The 21,047-nt window shown below is 41.5% G+C and overlaps 1 protein-coding gene across 1 annotated transcript in view; it reads right to left on the bottom strand.

The window, feature by feature from the left end:
• Positions 1-20,682, bottom strand: part of DPYSL3 (dihydropyrimidinase like 3) — a 110,224-nt gene extending 89,542 nt beyond the window's left edge. Inside the window, exon 1 of the mRNA XM_023617480.2 lies at positions 20,019-20,682. Within this exon, the coding sequence (XP_023473248.1) occupies positions 20,019-20,399 (381 nt within the window). The 5' untranslated portion in view covers positions 20,400-20,682. The remainder of the gene's footprint in view (positions 1-20,018) is intronic.
• Between the last annotated feature and the right edge of the window lie 365 nt (positions 20,683-21,047).

Here is a 21,047-nt window from a genome sequence, read left to right as displayed (position 1 = left end):
GGGGAGAGGGTCCCCATCTTGACGCACAAGTGCAAGGGCTGAGTTCTGAAGCCTGTTCTCCACATGAAGCTTTGCAAAGCCAGCTTCCCAGATGGCCTGATAATTCCTGAAGCAGCATAACACCCAAAGCTCACCGGAAAACAGGCAAAGGCAGCAGCTTATGCAGAAAGCAAGCTTAGCATAATAAGAATAATAAAAGCTTACATTTATTGGGCACCTGCAATCAGTCTCAAGCAACTGAGTGGTTATTTCATTTAATCCTCCAAAAGAATATAATGAGATAGACATTATCCTCACTTTACAGACATGGGACCAAGGGAAAGCAATTGTAGCTCTTACTTGTCTACTGTTTCTCAGTCCCAGCTCCATCCTTCCATATTCTATCCTCTCTAATCTCTACTTGGTTGGGACTCTGCAAACTACATCACTCAGGACCCTTAACCAGCTAGTTTCCTATTAAGTTCTGCAAATAGAAGGCAGAAAATGGAGAAGAGAAAGCCAAAGAAAGGGAAACAGAATTTCTTTCCTGCTTCCTTATTCCTGCAGCATCACCCCTGGAGCTGCAGTTGTCTCCAGCCTCCAGCTTCTCTGGCTACCTCCACTCCCAGTCTTGCCACACCCTCTCAAGAGCTTCAGGAGCAGTCAAGTGGAGGTCTTTCCTCAGAAATCTGAGCACCGACCCTGCAGGGCAGCCCTTCTGAGCACGTCCATTCTGGAAACTCGATCTTTGTTGTGGTTGCTGCTTCCTCTAGTTACTATCTCTAGATTCACCTCAATGTTCCTTTTTCGCTCTGCCAGCTTCCAATACATGTATACTCAATTCCCTGTGTTAAATCCCCACGGTCTGAAGTACCTAGTACCTGATGTCTGTTTTTATGACTGAACCTGGACTGGTACAAAGACGTGAAATATCTTGTCTAATGTCACACAGCTAGTAAGCAGCATGGTGATTGCAATACCTGGGTTTTCCACAGGAGTTTAAATAGGCAGCCTTATCTGCTGTGAGGAGCTAGGGCCACAACAGATAATCCATACACATGTGTTCAAATGAGCCAGTTTCTTAGTGTTCATATCATGATTACATTTTTATTAATAATAATAACACGTATAATGTTTTAGAGTTTGGAAGGGATTTCATAGTCGTTACTTCATATGATTCAGAAAGGAAATGTATTATAGCTAAGGGTAGAACCTTTGGAGTAAGATAGATATTAGTTTAATCTTGGATCTGCCATATAACAGCTGTGTGACCTTTGGCAAGTTACTGAACACTGTTGCAACTTAGTTTTGTTACCTATGAAATCCGGTTACTAGAGCTACCGACCTCTTAGGCTGTTGTGATCATGTAATTAACGTAATACAATATATATAACATGTCAAGAACTGTGTAGGTTCTGAGATTTTATCCTACTTCCAACCTAACAAATTAGCTTATTATTTCATGGATGCTGGCAGGAGACAGGAGACTCCTGGGTCAGGGACAAATGACTTCATTACTCATGACTAAACCATTAGCCAGAGTTTCATGTTGGTTTTTTGTTGATTGTTCACGCTTCCCAAGTCTCACAGGGATGATGCAAAGGGCCCAGCATGGATGCCTGCACACGCAGCGGGTTGTGTTATAGGAGAACGTAGTGCTTGGGAGACTCACTACCTTTGTAGTAAGCTGAAGTGAGACTACTCTTTGTCTGGGGGAAACATTACTTCATCTGTCAAGCTTGCTCACTGAAAACACAACCATGAGAAAGGATCCAGGTAAATAGCAGTCAGGGCCTTGCATTTGGGGGATTACCAGCAAGAATACTCAAAGCCCATGGTGGACTGCCTCTCATCAAAAAATTTACTCAGTACTCAGTAGTTACACAGTAAGTGGTAGTTATCACTATAAGTCTCATAACGCAATCATGAAAAAATGCCCCATTTTTTAGATGAGGAAACTGGCTCAGAGAAGTGAAATGACTTGCTCAGTGGTAATACCCCTTGGGGAAGTGGTGCTTCTGGGTCCAAAACTCAGAAATCATGACCCCAAATCCCACACCCATTCTTCTCCATCAAGATGCCTATTTGTAAGGATAGGTGGCACATACCACTAGCCCAGGATCGGCAACATAGTTTGCAAGGCTCAGTGCCCATGTTTCTAGAACTCTTGAACTTTAGAACCAGAGGGGCCCTAAATATAATCTATTCTAGTGGGTTTCGTACTGGTTTACCAGGGACCTAGTTGTCCACGGAGCTTCCCCAGAGGCTACGAAGAGTTGGGGTGAAGCACATGAAGGAAAGGTTTCAGAAGGCCTCTGTCCACGCAGCTCCATTTTTATTGGGGTTATGCATAAGATTACTTATGATTTTTTTAAGGGGAAGGTATGCTCCTAGAAAATCTCAGATTTAACTTAACTAAAATGTTGTTTCAAAAACGGAGAAGCTAAGGCCCAGAAAGGTAAGGGATTTGGCTAAAATTACACAGCAAGTAACAGAAGAGTAACAAAACCAGGTCTCACTCTTGCTCTCCTGGCATTCAGACAAATGTTCTTTCCACCAGGCTGGGAGTGGCCTCAGATAAGTGTAAGGATGGTTATATAATGAGACGTACTTCTAAAAGTAGACAGCACCAAGCCACTATCAGGAGGCCACGCACTCTCAATTGCCTGGCCAGACATGACAATGATCTTCCCAACCAACTAATGTAGCATAGTGCCTGAAGTCAGAAAAGCCTGGCGTCATTCCCCGATAGACTGTGCAGGGAGCTAGTTGATGTTCATTCATTTACTTGAAATTTACTTCATTTAACGCAAATATTAGTATATGCCAGGGACTGTGCTAACTCCCAGGGATACAACTGTGAAAAAGGTAGATTTTGAATAAGTTACTGAAACTTTCTTATTCATTCATTTAAAAATATGTATTGAGCACCTACTGTGAGTCAATCACTGTGTTGGGGACTAAAGGCATTGCCCTCAAAGGGCACCAGGCTAGTGGGGAAGAAGTAAACAAGAATTTCTAATACAGAATGATAAGTATCGAATAGGGGTGCATTAGGGAGTACACAGGTACACCTCACTCGGCTTTGAGGACCCAGGGAAAGGTCCCTGGAAACACTCAAGACGAAGCTGAGGTCTGAAGGAGAGGGAGTGAGAGCAGCCCAGTTACCTCATCTGTAAAATGGGAGTAACAATATCTTCCTCTCAGGATGCTCTGAAGGTCCAAAGAAATACTCATGGGAAGGGTCCAGCCTGACACACAGGGATGGCATTACATGTTCCTTTCTATCGATATCTTCATACACACCGGAGCTGACCAGGATCTTATGTCTGACCAACAGAGTCAGCAGCCCACATAGGAAGAAATCTTCGTCTCCAGCCTCATTAGCATCATCACTAGCAAGTAACCAGGTCCAGACACTGGCCTTGGAAGAGAGCCTGCACTGCTGGCCACTTCATTTGGGAATTTCACCCTGTGGCAAAGACTGCACGAAACACAATTTTCCTCCTAAAGTGGTTTCCTCCCCCACCTACCCCTTTTGTCTCTCCCGCCCCCACACCGGCACCAAGTGATTTATGTCTCATTGAGGGCCTTTTCCCCTTCGGAGCCCATCTGGCCTTCCTGCCTCAGCCGGCAGGGAGGGTGTAATCCTGTGTTTGCAGCTTTACAGACTGGTTTCTATGGAAATTATGACAATATTACAGCTATTGTGGAGACACATCTTTACTGATTGAATGAAGGAGATGGGACTTTTGAAAGGGGAAATTTGAAATTAAATATCAACAAACTAAGACCTTAGAGACAATGACTAGTTTTCGTGGTTGTTCCTATCAACAGTAAGAAACAATAACAAACTAATATTGTTTTTGTATTAACAATATGAAGAAGGGTTATTTCTCAAATCCTTTGTGGAGACTACACAGAGAAGATAAAAATCAGGCCCCAAGCAAGTGCTCACTGGCAAATAGTCAGAAATGAGAGCAAGGTAAAATTTTAGATAGACGTTAGAGAATGGAGGGGTAACTTAAATACCTAAATGTTTCAAATTTCCACCACGTCACCCGAGACCAGGCTACCACTGCATACGATTGGGCATGTTTTGTTAACTGCTCTCTCAAATCATCAGAAGAACTTTGTAAGGAATTGGGAAATAGAGATGCTTATTTAGGGAAAAGGAATGGTCAGCATCCATTAATAGTTCCCAAATGCTGAGATGGTGAAAAAGTAACCACAAAACTGTACCTCCATTTAGGGTTTCTCACCAGCACCATTCCTGACTTCTGCTGTGGCCATGTTTTCTCCCATGAGAGGTTTAATCTCTTTTTTCTTAGTCAACTATGTTTTGAGGTTAATTTGAGCAGGTTTCTCTTCTTTATAAGAAAAAATGTAATGCTTTTATTCAATTTCAAAAGCAATACAAAGTCACTGTAGAAAAATGTGGAAAATGCCGCTGAAATAAGAGAAGGAAACACAAGTTCATTATCCCACTGCTCAGAAATGTACCACTGCAGAGATTCTGTAAAATTTCCATTTAATTTTTACTGTGGCTTAGAGCGTGGGTTTGGGAATTTAGACAGAATTCTGGCTTTGCAGGCTGTCTGAGCTCGTGCAGCTTACTGAACCTCTCCAAGCCTCAGTTTTCCTACCCTAGGAGTAGATGATGCCATCCTTGAGGCCTGAGGGACTAAATAAACCAGGAACACTTTCTCACGCCATTGCACTTCTGCAGCATCGTTTTAATGGCTCTGTAATATTCTTTCATATGAATATGCTATAAATTACTTACAGTATCCTGTTACCGAATCAGTGGTTTTATATATTTAATATTAAAATACAACGAGTGACTTCTTATAAATAATCTCTAGTCCTGCCTTTGTTTCTTATGTGTTATTCAGCAGAGGGGTTTAATTTGCCTAATTTACACCAAATACACTGAGCACACATGACTGTAGTGGACACTGAGGAAGAGCAGACAGGAGCAGAGTGGTGTGTCCTGCCTTACAGAGCTGAGAGCGGAAAGAGAAGAGAAGGGGCACTGGGCTGGGAAATAGGAAATGTGGATCTTATCTCCACCCCCAAACCCCTTCTACTAACTGGGTAACTTGGACATGTGACCTAATTTCTTTTCTCATTTGTAAAATAGGTATAATTATAGAATTTCCCTCCAAGGACTTTTGTGAACAGAATTAAATTAATAAATGTAAAGTGCTTTAAAAAGTGCCCAGCACAGCACTATGCATGACAGCCAAAGAGTGGAAACAACCCAAGTGTCCATCAGCTGGTGAACGGATAAACAAAATGTGGTATACTCATACAATGGAATATTATCCAGCCACAAAAAGGAATGAAGTACTGATGCATGCTACAACATGGATGAAACTCGAAAACATTATGCTAAGTAAAAGAGCCAGATAAAATATAAAGGGCATGTATTGTTGATTCCATTTATATGAAATTCCCAGAATAGGCAAATCTGTAGAGTCAGAAAGCAGACTGATGGTTGCCAGGGGCTGGAGAGAGGTGGGAAGAAGAATGCCTACTTAATGAGTACAGAGTTTTCTTTTGGGGTGATGGGAAAGTTCTGGAACAAGATAATGGTGATGACTGTACAACATTGTAAAGGTCCTTAATACCACTGAATTGTACTTTAAAATGGTAAATTTCATGTTATATTTTGCCACAGTAAAAAACAAAAACAGTGCCCGGCATATAATAAGCACTCAGTAATCTTCATTTCTCATCCTTATTCCCTGTGGAGGTCTCAGTTCTCCTAATTATAGAGGAAAGACAAAATAATCTGTGAAATTGCTTCTAGCTCTAGATTCTGCAGTCTAGTTGGACGAATCTGGCTTGTGATAGAGAAATCTTTTCATGAATATCCATTTCCTGTGCTGCCCCTCCCTCTCCTTCCTCTGGCCTGAGGCAGGAGGCCCAATGCCCATCTTCTGAGGGCTCATTTTGAAGCTGCCATCACCTCTTCCACGTGATCCCTTCCAGTACCTGACAGATCTCTGACTGCTGTGACCCTGGAGGGACTCATGGTAGACTCGCAGTAAATATGTGCCGGACCCATCGATGGATGAAAGAACCAATGACTGAAAGAGCGCATGGATGGCCACGGACTCTCTGCGTGCGTCTAGTGGAGTCAGCCCCAGCTGAATTCATGAGCACACATGTCCCAAAAGGTAATAAACACCCTTCCAAGTACACCCTTTCCCCGAAAACTCCTATCACATTTTTATTGGACAAGTCATTATTTTAGTTCCCTTTAGTCCACATTTTTAATCTGCTAACACACCTTAAGTGAGCCCAGCATTCTCCCTGTTCACGTAACAACGCCACGCTCTGTTAACAACTCCAAGAGATCTCTTTTCTACCTTTACCTTTCCTCTTTGCAGCTCCAGGCTGTTTGACACCTTCACACTTCTCCTTTTTCTAGCACTCCAGCAAAGCCTTATTTTAAGCTTGACCTCCTTCTTCCCACTCACTCAGACTTCCTTTCTTTCTTTCTCTCCCACTGTCATTTCCAGGTTATCCTCTTCAACCTCCCTCTTTCTCCTATCCTTGTTTTTTATAAAGCCTTGCCTCCACATCATAAATTTGCATTCTCTAAAATATCTTGCATTGTTCTCCTCTTCATTGTCAGATATGTATTTATTTTTAATTTCCTCCTCCAATCGCAGACATCCTGAAAAGAGAACAGGTGTTTCTTGTTGAGCCTTTTAGACTGTTTTGCAAAGTTATCACATCCACTTCCAATGTCTGAATCTTTTCATACTGAAAAGTTGCTATGACTCACTCTGCCACTCCAACATACATGCAAACACACACAAATACACACACACACTCCTGTGCCCCTTTTCTTGTATTCAAGACCAGGGGTTGGCCAACTATTGCCCTTGGGCCAAATCACACCCATCATTTACATATCGTCAACGGATGCTTTTGCTATACAGAGTTTAGTAGTTGGAACAGATGGCTTATAGCCTGCAAAACCTAAAATATTTACTATTTGGACCTTTACAGAAAATGTTTACAGACTCCTGTTGTAGCCAATTGAGGGACATCTCATCCTTTATTTGCAAACTCTTATCTGATAGCACGCAAAATCAGATGCTGCCTTCATTTCAAATACCCCACATCCATTTCAAACTCTCTGCTCCCTACCCCGTAATCTCACTAAAAATTTCCCTGTGTATCACTGACCGGCTTCCTGACTCTCCCCTGGTGGTGTGTAGGAGAAAACTATATCTCTGGAAAGGTTTTCCCTCCCTACCAAGTGTGTGAGATATCATCATTCATCAACTGTATATTTTTTTTCCTTCTCACTCACTGTCCATTTATCACACAACTTTCCATTTCATTGGTTTTATTTATTTCTATCTAAGTGACAGGATGTGGGAACGCTAGTCTGAGAAAAACAGCCAATAGCCCCTCCCTAGCCCACTTCCAGCTCAACATAAGCATTGCATCCTTTCTCTTTGGATATAGACTAGCTTCTTGGAAATAAACCAAGTGGTTCTGCCTTCAATAGAAACTGTCTAGAATAGTGGTGCATGGGCTCCAGGGTCATGATTTGAGCCCTATCTCTGCCACAATGTTTTGAATACTATGTGGCCTTAGCAAGTGCCTTTAAATCAGGCCAACCCACCAGCAAGCTACAGCACACAATAAAAATTATCATTAGGCACTGAGGGCATATCATGACAACTGACTCAGTCCCTCTCCACTTCTTCCTTCCCTTGTTCTATCTCCCAGCCTCTTCCTAGGACCTCATGGCCTCTGATGCTTTCTGCTTTAGCTACTGTGTTCATCTTTTGGACTGGACCAAATTCTGCTTTCCTGTTTTGAATCTGTAAGCCCCATCCTTTCACTTGCCAGAAAGTCCCACTAGCAGACATTTTATTTTGGATAATCCTTTTAGCCAAGCCAATTCTAGGTGCTGGACCCCATTCAGAACCAGTGCTTAACTGCCACCATATAAAAGGAGAACAGCAAAGTGGTATACGAAAAGCAACCAGACAGTCCTTGGGCTTAAATCCTGCCTTTGTCTATTTCTAGTTGTATGATTACAGGAAGTGAAGTAAACCCTCCGAGGTTCAGTTTCTCTTCCAGACTATGTAGATGCTAATACCTATTTTGTAGAGTTATCGTGAGGATTAGAGACATCAGTGCCTTGCATAAATTAGTACTCATACACGGAACTTTTTCTTAGAAGAAACCTTGAACCTCATATTTGTGCCCCCAAACACAAGGAAAGTAAAATTCTAAGAGATTATGGTGAGATCTACTTTGGTAGAGAAAAATTCTGTTCTTTCAGTGGATCTCCTTTTACAACCTTTAACTTTCTTTCTATGTTTTTATCTCCAGCTAAGATTTAAAATCTTTTTCACATGTCTTTTACTTTGTCCTCATTTACCTGGCTCTTATGGCCCCTTCATCTCATTTGCTGTTGAGCAGTGTGGCCCAGGCCGCATCCTTCTTTCTTACAGAATTTACACAAGAGGCTTCCCTGGCTTTATATACCCTAAGGTTCTGCCCATGAAGTGGCGCAGAGGAAGCAACTATCTCCAGCTCAGTGTTCCTGTAGCATGACCACACCACATGTGGCCATTTCTAGGAATTTTCCATTGCCAAGTGGTAATGAAATAAATATGCACAAAGATTTAGCTAGAAGGAGGTCTATGACTTCCTTACTTACAATAGCAAAAGAAGAGAAAGTAAAAGTGAAATCAAAACTAAAGACAAAAACATAAATGTCCAATGAAAAGGAATTAGTTATTACACGTGATAAATCACAATGGAGTATCTAGCCATTGTAATTATATTTTGGAAAGTCTTTGATGCTCTGTAAGGGTGCCAGAATAACTTAAGTTTAAAAAAATAGTTTAGGGTTTCCAGTCCAACGTGTAGGGAGCTAAGAAGTTGCCACTCCATTCTAGCAACAAGTAAAAAGCTGAACAAAGTGACAAATCAACAAATCTTAGATCCAGCAGAAAGGAGAGGTCACAGGGTAAAAACCACTGCCCCTAAACCTGGAGCCACCGAGAGGCAGATACAGAGAATCAAAACTCACCTGAACAGAAGCCCAGAAGCAAACTCTCCCATGGGAACCAGCACCAGGCAGGAAGAGCTGTGATTGACAAATTGCTGGAGGCCCCATATGGACAACTGAGAGTTCAAGACTCCAGGAGGACCCAGTTATTGGAGGGCCCTCACAGTTCTGTAGTCTTCAAGGTGAATATCAGAGAAAAATCGCCTCCTGCTCCTGGCAGGAGCAGGGGAAAATGAACTATTTTGAAATACACCAGAGCATTCTATTCTTCTTAACAAGGCCTGCCTTCAGGAGAAATTATTTTACCAGAGCCTAACCTACTCGAGGAGGAGGGAGGAATACCCAGCACTAGCCACCTCTAACCTTCCACGTGGGAGAAGGAAAATACACAACTCCAGCCCCCTCCAGCCATCCTGTCTCACCTGAGGGAGGCGAGCACTGAGAAGCGCTGGTGAAGCCCACAGTCCAGGGACAAGAGCTCACCAAAAGACTGAGACCTAATCACAGCACTATGCACTTCCCGTCCCTCCACACTTCACCACTACATCACTAAAGGCCTATTTATTGAAGTTCCTTTTATTCAGTACATCGTGTCCAGCTTTCAACAAAAAATTACAAGGCATACTAAAAGTCAAAAGACACAGTTTGAAGAGACTGAACAAACATCAGAACCAGAGTAAGATATGGCAGGAATGTTGGAATTACCAGACTAGGAATTTAGAAAAACTATGATTATTTCCTAAGGGCTACAACAGAAAAAGTAGACAACATGCAAGAAGAGACAGATAATTTAGTAGAGAGAGAGAAATTCTAACAGAGAATCAAAAAAAAAGGCTAGAAATAAAAAACACTGTAACAGGAATGAAGAATGCCTTTGATGGACTCTTTAGTAACTAGACGTTGCTGAGAAAAGAATCTCTGAATTTGAGGATATAACAATAGAAAGTTCCAAAGCTGAGAAAAGAGAAAAAAGACTGAAAAAAACGATCAGCATATCCAAGAACTATGGGACACCTACGGAAGATATGGCATACACATAATGGGGATACCGGAGAAGAAAGAAAGAAACAGAAGCAATAGTTAAAGCAATAATGACCTAGAATTTCCCCCAAATTAATGTCAAACACCAAACCACAGATTCAGGAAGCTCAGAGAATGCCAAACCAAAAAAACTATACATAGGCATATCATACTCAAGTTTAAGAAAATTGGAGATAAAGAAAAAATCTTGAACAAAGCCAGAAAAAAACCCACCTTACCTTTAGAGAAGCAAAGATAAGAATTACATCCTATTTCTCCTTAGAAACCATGCAAACAAGAAGAGAATGGAGTGAAATATTTAATATGTTGAGAGAAAAACCCACCAACCTAGAATTCTGACCTTGCAAAATATCCTTCAAAGTGAAGGAGAAATAAAGACTTTCTTAGACAAACAAACTCTGAGGCAATTTGTTGGCAGTAGATCTGCCTGTAAGAAAAGTTAAAAGAAGTTCTTCAGTTAAAAAGTTAAAAGAAGGAAAATGATACAGGTCAAAAACTTGGATCTACACAAAGAAAGGAAGAGCACTGGAGAATCAATTAGTGAAGATAAAATAAAAACTTTTATTTTCCCTATTCTTAATTGATTTAACATAAAATAGTTTATTCAAAATATTAACAGCAACAATGTATTCAATTATGTGTGTGTGTGTGTGTCTGTGTATATATATGTTTATGTATGCTTATGTATAAGTGAAATGAATAAGAGGAAAAGAAATTTTAAAATATTTTGAGCTAAACAGAAGTGAAAATACAATATATCAAAACTCATGGGATGCAATTAAAGCAGTGCTTAGAGGGAAATTTATAACACTGAATGCATACTTTAGAAAAGAAGAAAGACCTAAAGTAAGTAGTCCAAGCTTCCATCTTAGGAAACTAGGAAAATAAGACAAATGAGACCTAAGTAAGCAGAAGAAAAGAAAGAATAAAAATTAGAATATAAATCAATGAAATTGAAAACAAGAAATTAAGAAAGAAAATTAACAAAACCAAAAGCTATTTCTTTGAAAAGATCAATAATATTGATAAGCTTCTAGCCAGGATAACTAAGAAAAAAAAGAGAATATACAAAGTATTTATATCAGAAATTAAATAGGGTACATTACTACAGATCCCATAGACATTATAAAGATAATAAAAGAATATTACAAAAAATTCTGTGCCCACAAGTTTGATAACCTAGATGAAATGGACTAATTCCTTGAAAGACACAATCTGCCAAAAGTTACAAAAGAACAGACAATCTGAATAGGCCTATATCTATTAAAGAAATTTAATTAATAATTAATAACATTCCAAAGCAGACAGCACCACACCCAGATGGGTTCACTGGTGAACTCTACCTAACATTTAAGAAAGAAATTATACCAATTCTCTACAATCTCTTCCAGAAGACAGAAGCAAAGCGAATACTTCTTAACTCATTCTATGAGGTCAGCATTACCCTAATACCAAAATCAGACAGACATTAGAAGAAAACTAAAGACCAACATCTCTCATAAATAGATGCTTCACAACAAAATATTAGCAAATCAAATTCAACTGTGTGTAAAAACAATTATACACCACAACCAAGTGAGTTTTACCCATGGTATGCAAGCCAGGATCAATATTAGAAAATTAATCTAATCCATCACATAAAACAAAGAAGAAAAATCACATATTATATCAATAGATGTAGAAAAAGCATTTGACAAAATCCACCACCCATGCATGACAAAAATTCATAGCAATCAAAAATATAGGGGAATTTCCTCAACTTGATAAAGAACATCTACAAAAACCTACAGCTAACATCATACTTAATAGTGAGAAACTTGAAGAAACTGACACTACTCAACTTCAAGACTTACTATAAAGGTAGAGTAATCAAGACAGATCGGTTTTGGCAAAGGAGTAGACAAATAGATTAATGGAACAGAATAGAGAGCCTAGAAATAGACCATATAAATAAAGTAAATTGGTCTTTGACAAAGGAACAAAGGCAAGACAACGGAGCAAAGATAGTCCTTTTCAGCAAATGATGCTGGAACAACTGAACATCTACATGCAACAAAACGAATCTAGACACTGATTTAATACCCTTCACAAAAACTAACTCAAAGTGGATCACAGACCTAAATGTAAATGCAACACTATAAAACTTCTAGAAGAAAACATAGAAGAAAACCTAGATGACCTTGGATATGACAATGACTTTTTAGGTACCAAAGGCACTATCCATGAAAGAAATAATAGGTAAGCTGGACTTAATTAAAATCAAAAATTTCTGCTCTGAGAACGAGGAGACAAGCCATAGACTGGGAGAAAACATTTCCAAGAGACACATCTGATAAAGGATTGTTATACAAATATGCAAAGAATTCTTAAAACTCAACAATAAGGAAATGAACAACGCAATTTAAAAATGGGCAAAAGATCTGAACAGACACCCCATCCAAAAAGATATACAGATGGCAAGTAAGCATATGGAAAGATGCTCCACATGGTATGTCATTAGGGAATTGTAAATTAAAGCAACAAAGAGATATCATTACACATCTATTAGAATGACCAAAATACAAAGCAGCAACCATGCTAAATGCTGGCAAGGATGTGGAGCAACAGGAGCTCTCATTCACTGCTGGTGGGAATGCAAAATGGTCCAGCCACTTTGGAAGACAGTTTGGAGATTTCCTACAACACTAAACATACTCTTACCACAAGATCCAGCAATCACATTCTTTGGTATTTACTTAAATGAACTGAAAATTTTTACGTCCACACAAAAAGCTGCATATGCATGTTTATAGCAGCTTTAGTCTTAACTGCCAAAACATGGAAGCAACCAAAATGTCCTTCAGTAGGTGAACGGATAAATAAACTGGTACATCTAGACAATGGAGTATTATTCAGCGCTGAAAAGAAATGAGCTGGCAAACCATGAAATGACACGTAAGAACCTTAAATGCATATTACTGAGTGAAAGAAGGCAATCTGAAAAGGCTACATACTGTATGATTCCAACTATATGACATTCTGGAAAACGCAAAACCACAGAGACAATACAAAGATTAGTAGTTGCCAGAGGTTAGAGGGAGGGAGGGGTGAACAGGCAGAGCACGAAGGACTTTTAGGGCAGTGAAAATACTCTGTATGGTACTATAATGGTAGAAACATGTCATTATACATTTGTCAAAATTCACAGAACATACAACACCAAGAGTGAGCCCTATTGTAAACGATGGACGTTGGATAATAACAATACGTCAAGGTAGGTTCACCAGTTGTAACAAATGTACCACTCTGGTGGGGGATGTTGATAATGGAGGAGGCTAGGCAAGTGTGAGGGCAAGAGAAATATGGGAAATCGTGGTACTTTCCACTCAATTTTGCTATGAACCTAAAAGTGCTCTCAAGAATAAAGTTTATTAAATTTTTTAAAAAGTAGTAAAAAATAGTTTAAAAACAAGTAATACTGCATGGTCTCACTTTTATTTTGGAATGAAAATACGTGTGTCTTATACACAGATGTGAAGAAAATCCCTATTGCGTTCACAGCAGTTTTCTCTGGGAGATTATGAGGAAACGAAGTTTATATTTTCCTATTCTTTGCCTATTTGGTTCATCTTTGTTTCTTCAATATTACTTTTTGATTGTGCACCCACATAGCTGGTGCTTAATAAATGTTTTTTGAATAAACGAGTAAAGAAGAAACTAGTGGATGAAGGGAGATTTGGAGATTCTTCATTATAGTTACCGTGACCCTTGTAAGCACATCCCGCTGGCCCGACCCCACATATATATTTATAGAGAGCACACTGACCCAGTCTGTAGCCTCACTGCAAGCCTTCAACAGGTTTCAACTTTTCTGTTAGCAACTGGTCCATTAAAGAGCATATATCCCTCAAGAACTCAGGCTGACAGTGAACTCATTAATGACTATAATACTAGAACTGCTGACTGACGGCTTTGGTCTAAAGATCACGGACTTAAAAGCATTCGCCCAACTGGGTGGGCCACTGGGTACAAGAAAAAAAGTCAGGATTTATATTTTTATCTATGATGCTATCTCTTCTTTTTTAGTTTGTACTTTTTATTTGTATTTTATATGTCATAGGATATTCATACATTGTCTATGTAATTTATTTTACATGTGTGAATTATTTTACGTGTGTACATATATATACATATACATAGAGAGAGAGCATGCTCAAAAAATTTTGCATAGAAGTGCACAATCAAGAAAGTTTATAGACCACTGCCATAGTGACCATCTGGTCCAGTCCCTTCATTATAGAAAGGAGGAAACTAAAGTCTAGAGAGAAGGGAGGTAACTTGCCCAGTTGTACAGCTGGTGAAAGGTTGGGTCTTAAAGCTGAGACTGCTGATGCTTTGCTCAGGTTTTTTTTCCTGCCTCGTCTCACTGTTTTTGATCGAGTAGAACTGTTTTTTGAATGCCATGAGTCCATGTCAAGAGAACGGATAAATTTTAACACCACATTTTCCTAGAAGTTTAATTGTAAAAAGTGCTTACACACCTAAATAGACCTTTTGCCTCCTCTCGAAAATGGAGGGCTGAGTTTCCAGTCACAGACTGCATTCTCCTCAGCCAGATTTCCTATTCCTTGCAAGCTTTACCCACTGTCTCACAGGAACATTATTTGTAGGGATAAAGCCCAGTGGAAATTAATCATAAAGAGAATCAGCAGAGAAATCGCTGACAGAAAAGCATCACAGACAGTGCTCCGGCCGTCTACAACATTACTTACAAGAGGCGTCTGAAAACCCTGTCTCCAGGGACCATTACTTTGAGGGAACTCTGCCAATCGCAGCATTACTTAGAAGGTACACTTTTTATGTTCCTCAAATGCCTACTGTCAAACTAAACCAAAGTTCTGAAAGATTTCAAACACTTCCAAGTTTGGGTAAGTAAATATACTCCCAGATTCAAGTGTGGCCTGAGGGCCAGGTGAGCAAGAGCTGTTTGTCCTAGCCTAAGTGCAAACTTTCATTTGTCAGAGCAGCCTTGTGAAGTTCATTTACACTACAGGGTCTGGATTCTGATGACTAGAGAAGCCTTTGTAAACCCAGAATTCTATTTCCAGCTGTCTTCCCTTGTGCAGGGTAAGGAGGAGAGCTTCAATTTCTCTGAATCATTTTGAAAATGCTTTGCCCAGGACAAAAGAAGGCAAATGGTCTAAAGGTAAGAGCCACATCTCATTCGTTTCAAATTCTCTCCTCCTAGACCGAAAACCCCTGCTGACTTCATAAGGGAAATATCTTGCACAAAAGTGGCCCATGTGTGAGGCAGGGAACTAAAAACGACCCAGGGCTCCTGAAAGGGAGTTATCAACAGACCCATGTAATCATAATGTCATTATTTTGTTTTCTCTGGATGACAGAGTCTTTGCAGTATCATTTGCTCTTGGCAGACCATATATCATAATTCTCCTCCCTTTAGTGATTTTTTTCACTGCTAGGAAAATTCTGCATGCATGGAAACCATCTTGAGAAATTGTGAAAAATATTTACGTTTCATGTAGAATTTATTTTTATGTACTTATTGTCAAAAATTATAAATAAAAAGTTGTGTGGAGGATTTTGGCAACATGAATGCCTATCATGAGAACAAATCTAAATACATAATTTAACAAAGCATTTACAGGTAGGTCCAGAACCACAATATAAACACCCAGTGATACCTCAAACCTAGAATTTGGCATTCAGAGTATAACTCAGTGACAGTTTTTATATTTTTATTCTGCCCAACACTTTTGTTATTTAATTGTTTCATAACTTATTCATTTATTAACTAAACTCATTTCCTTAAGGTAGGAGTTAATAATTAGGTATGCCAGAGACAAAGCATATTTTTCTTTTATCAAGACATTTCTTTTTTTTTTTCCATGTGAAGAAGACTGGCTGTGAGCTAACATCTGTTGTCAATCTTCCTCTTTTTGCTTGAGGAATATTGGACCTGAGCTAACATCTGTGCCAATCTCCTTCTATTTTGTATGTGGGACACCACCACAGCACAGTTTGATGAGTGGTATTGGTCCGCGCCAGGGATCCGAACCCATGAACCCTGGCTGCTAAAGCAGAGCACACCAAACTTAACCACTACGCCACCCGGCTGACCCCTCAAGACATTTTTTAAAGTATCTCTTTCCATAGCTTCAGAAGCAACTTGGAAGAATAAGGATTTTGCAGCAACTGTTCTCAAAGGCTGAGCAACTGATCTCCAAGTGTCCTGAATGGGCTGGTGGCAAGATGGAGGAAGGTTTCTAGAACAGTGACCAGAACATCTGTCCTTGCCCTGCATTACAGTAACACGTCAGGGGCAGACACAATGGTCAGGCTCATCGAATTAAAATCAAGAAGCAGTCTCCCAATCTGGAAAGAGGATGGACTCAGGAATCAGAAAAATCAGTTTGAATTCTGGTCCCCACTTCTCATGTGATTTGGGACTCAACACAGATTCTCTGGGTTTTAATTTCCTTATCTGTAAAATCATTTTCTGTGAGAAAAAAGATAAAGATATATCTCTCTATATATATGTCAGGCACAAAGAAAATGCTCAAAAAGAGGTACTTATTATCAAATTTGCAGATGGTTCAAAGCTGTAGGTTGGGATGCTGTATTAAGGTTCAAAATTATCATGATATAATAGAAAGATGAGCAAAGATGGTGATGAATATTCTAGAGGGAAGAAAAATAAAATCCTAAAGTTAAAGTATTTTTTTCCTTTTGTTTTTAAGTTCAATTGTACCATCTTAGAATGGAGATGTCCTGGATCATGTGGAAAAGTTTCTGAAGGTTTGAATGACATGGCGTTTACTATGGAGACAACAGTAGGACATGGCTGTTGAATTATCAGGTGTAATCTTGTACTACAGAAGCATATGCTGTGTATAAATCAAGGAAACTAACTAGCCTAATGCACTTTGCTATGGCGGTATCCCATCTGCAGTGCTGCGTTCAGTTCTGGGTATTTTTGGAAGAATATTTACAAAATATAGTGCAACCTGAAAGTATATCAGAATGGTGAAAGATTCATACAAGGGATAGCTGAAGAAGCTAGGAAGAACAAGGCTAAAAAAGAGAATTTTAGGGAGAATGTGATAATTGCCCTCAAACACATAAAGTGCAGGAGAAATAAACGAGCAATAGTCATTAACATGTATGGACTACTTATTATGTGCCAACTAGTCAGGGTCATCCACATTTTGCAGATGAGAAAACTGACACACAGAGGATAAGGTACCCTCTTTCACTCTCACAATTTGTAAGGGTTGAGCCAGGTTTCGCCCCAGTAGTCCATCCCAGATCTGGGAGAGATATTAAAGCTATTTTGCAAATATTTCTAATCTCTGTCTTTAGGATCATGGTAAAATTGCACTCTCCTAATTCTTTTGAAGTTGGACACGGACAAATAATTTGCTCTGGCCAATGAAATGTGAGCCTAAGTCATGTCTGTGACTTGAGTGGGGGATTTTAAGAGTCTGTGAGCAATGTGCCACCTGCTCTTCCCACTATGGACGTGTGGACATGGAACCTCCATCAATCCAGGTCTCTGAGGGGCGATGAGGAACAGAGCTGCCCAGCTGACCCGTGCTGGACAAGTAGCAGGAGCAAAAAGTAAACTGTTACTGTTGGATTAAGCCACTGAGATTTGGGGACTGTTTGTTACTGTGGCCTTACCCAGACTTTTCTGACAGATACACAAACTCACATGCTTAAAATCATTAAAATATCTCAGAATAAGGAAACACAGTTATTCTAATATTTCCAGAGGTCAGAACTAAGAATAGTTTGCAGAAACTACAAGTAGGCAAATTTGGGCTTATCTTAATTTTTTAAAGTAAAGTTGCCCAAATGTTGCTTCATGAAGTAGCAAGCTCTTTGAAAATGGCAGTATTTAAACAGAGGCCAGATGAACATTTCACATCTATGTAGGAAAAGAAATGGCTTAATTAAGGAGGTTTGTATCAAATGCATCAAACCTATGTTGAACACCTCCAATGTGCCAGGCATTTCAGCCACAAAGAAAAATCCCAGCACACAATGCCTATCCTGAAGGAAATAATCATGAAGTACAGAAGTAGATAACCTCTGCGTGTCTTCTAACAGTGTGATTCAACCAAATTAGAGATAATAACATGGCCTGGATGAAGCCGACAGCAAGCCCGAACTTACAAATAACCACGTAGCGCTGGAAATCCTGCTGATGCTTAGGTTGTATTATTATTTTTCAATTAGGAGCCAAAAGTATAGGGTTTGCAAAAGGAAGGAAAACGACAGAATTGCTGGGTTTAAAGGAGGCACATTTTCCCTTTCTCTAGTTACCATTCTTAAATCTTGCAAACCAGGCATATTATCTGGCTTACATCAGGGGTGTTCCAGCACAGGGAATAGCACTGACTCACAGCAATTGTTACCAACCTTTTCCATCACTTCCCCCACCCCTCAGAGTCAGGAAGGGAAGATTTCAATACTGATCGAGTCAGACCCGAAGAGAGGCAATAAACTTCGTAAGGGCCATTCTTCAGTTTAGACATCAGCTAAAGCCCTTCCAAAATATCAGAAGTTTTTCCTAAAAGGTGATGTGAGCAGGGCCTAGAGGAATCCCATATTTTAAGGATGATGTGAAAATCACAGACTAAATGAGTGATTCCAAGGGATATGGACATTGTTTCCCAATGGCATCTTTAAACACCACTAACTTCAGTACTTTCTTTTCCCTCATGGTATCAATAGTTACAGGTCTGTTTGTTTTTTTTAAACTTCCAAAACTCAAACAGTGGAGAGATGCGCTGTCCTCTCCCTGGCTAGCTGCATTTTAATGGAAAAATATCTAAAACTTGGGTAAGCATTAACTGTAATTGTTCTGAGGCAGACATTTCCATTTCAGGTTATTATTCATAACAGTATTAGTGCAGAATAATACATGCGGGTGGATTTTGCAGCCCTTATCTAGACAAGGAAGATACATGTGATGAGTATTGTTCCCCAACTCAAAAGCGTCAGTTTGAACTTTGAATAATGCAGCCCTGCCCAGGCCCTGAATTTTCTGAACCACAGTTTTGATTTTCTATGAAATAAACAAATCAGGGCAAGCTGGATTTCAACATCATACCTGAAGTCAGTTCAGTGTGACACGAGTTTCTCAAAAATGCACATGCAGAAGAAATTGGCTTTGGCACATGTAAGTGCAGCAGGGAATCTGCAGTTCGTGCTACTTTAATATGCACTCTTAAGACTCTCGCCTATTTTTAAAAATACAATGACATTCTCCCAGAGACAGCTGGATCCCTGCGGTACCCAGTTTTGCGCCAAGCTACGTACACAAATACACTCTTTACAAACACAGATGTGAAATGTTGATCCGGGACAGAAGCGAGGCACGGAGATTCGGGTGTTTAGTCTAGTGACTCCACACCCAAAAGTTTCAGGGACAGAGCTGATGTTTGAAGAGTGAGAGAGGAGCCCGCCCATCCTGTCCTTTCATCCGGGCACTATGGAGATGACCCCATTTTCCCAGCACCAGTTTGCCCTCTGCCCTGGTGACCCGGGTCGAGATTTAATCTATGGCCAGGGTGGGGGGCCAAGATAATTGTGCTGTTGGTTACTCGCACGAAGTGAAGGGCTGGAAATCACGATGCCCTCCTGGGCTGGCCGGGCTGACACACCCACCCAGAACCGAGGGCCGGAGGTGCGGCAAGGAGGCAGGGGGATCCGCGCACCCTGGTCCCGCGCGCACCGAGATGCTGCGACTGGGGGACATGCGCGAAACCAGGTCCCGGTTAGGAGGTCACGCTACGCTCGGCAGAGGATGCCCTTTTCCTTTTCCTAGTCCCCCACCCCCATGCAAAGTGAGCAGGAGAAAGTTGTGCATGGGCCACGGCGCTCAGGGCTGAGAAGGGAACGAGGGCAGGAGGGGAAGAGACCCGGGCCTCCTTACCTTGTCCTTGGGGCCGAGGTTCTGCAAAACCTCCTTGCCTGTGGCACTCCGGATCTCCACCCCGGCGGGCGCGGGCGATGCGGGCACCGGCTCCCTGCTCTCCTCCCGGCCTTGGCCCCTGCGCGGGGTGTCCCCCTCGACCCCGGCTCTGCTCCCCGAGCCGCGGCCGCTGCCCTGGCTGCTGCGGGGAGTCTTCGCGCCCCGCTGCCCCACGCTCAGGGCATCGAAATCCAACGTCTTGCTCTCGAAGGCGCCCTCCACGTTGCAGAACATGCCGCCGTACTTCTGCCGCGGGACCTGGTCCGTGGTGCCCGGCCTGGCCAGGTACACGGGCAGATCGTCTTCGTGGGAGCTGTCCCAGCCCCTTCGGCCCGAGGCCATGGTTCAAGCGCGGCGGCGGCCCGCGGGCTTTCTTCTCGAGAGGCGGAAAGGGCAGCCGCCGGCAGCTTGCGCCGAGCCACAGTGACTGGGGCGGGAGGAGGCGCCTGAGCCTTCGCGCCAGAGGCGGCAGTGCTGCTCCGGTTCCTGCCAGTCCCCAGCGAGCCGCGAGCGCGCGGCGCAGGGGCCGGCACAGCGGCGCGCCCCGGCCCGCACCTCTCCGCCCTGCCGGCCGGCCGGCCGCCCCTCCGCGCACCCGGACCCGACCGCGGCCTCGCAGGCTCACGCGTCCTGATGGCCCATCGAAAGGAGAGATCCCAACTGGGCGCGCGCGCGCGTGCACACACACACACACACAGACACACAGACACACACACACAGACACACTTCCCGCTCGCCCAACAGCCCCCAGATTCACCCTCAAGAACTTGCCTCACTCACGAACCCTGCTTTACCCACACTAACTCCTGAGTTAGCGTCACCAACGAAAGTCTTTCTGTCCCACTTCTGCACGTAAACCTAGTTGGCTCAGCTGTGTTAATCTCAAAGCCAAATCCTGATTTGCAACCATACACAAACTCAGATTTACCAGGCTCACAATCCTAGACTTTGCTTACTCCTAATCCCAGACTTGTCTCATCCTAATCTTAG

The sequence above is a fragment of the Equus caballus genome, chromosome 14 (genome assembly GCF_041296265.1).
Source record: "Equus caballus isolate H_3958 breed thoroughbred chromosome 14, TB-T2T, whole genome shotgun sequence".
In the NCBI taxonomy this organism is placed as follows: Eukaryota; Metazoa; Chordata; class Mammalia; order Perissodactyla; family Equidae; genus Equus; species Equus caballus.
Note: the sequence above shows the minus strand (reverse complement) of the source record. Positions and strands in the feature narration are given on the sequence as shown.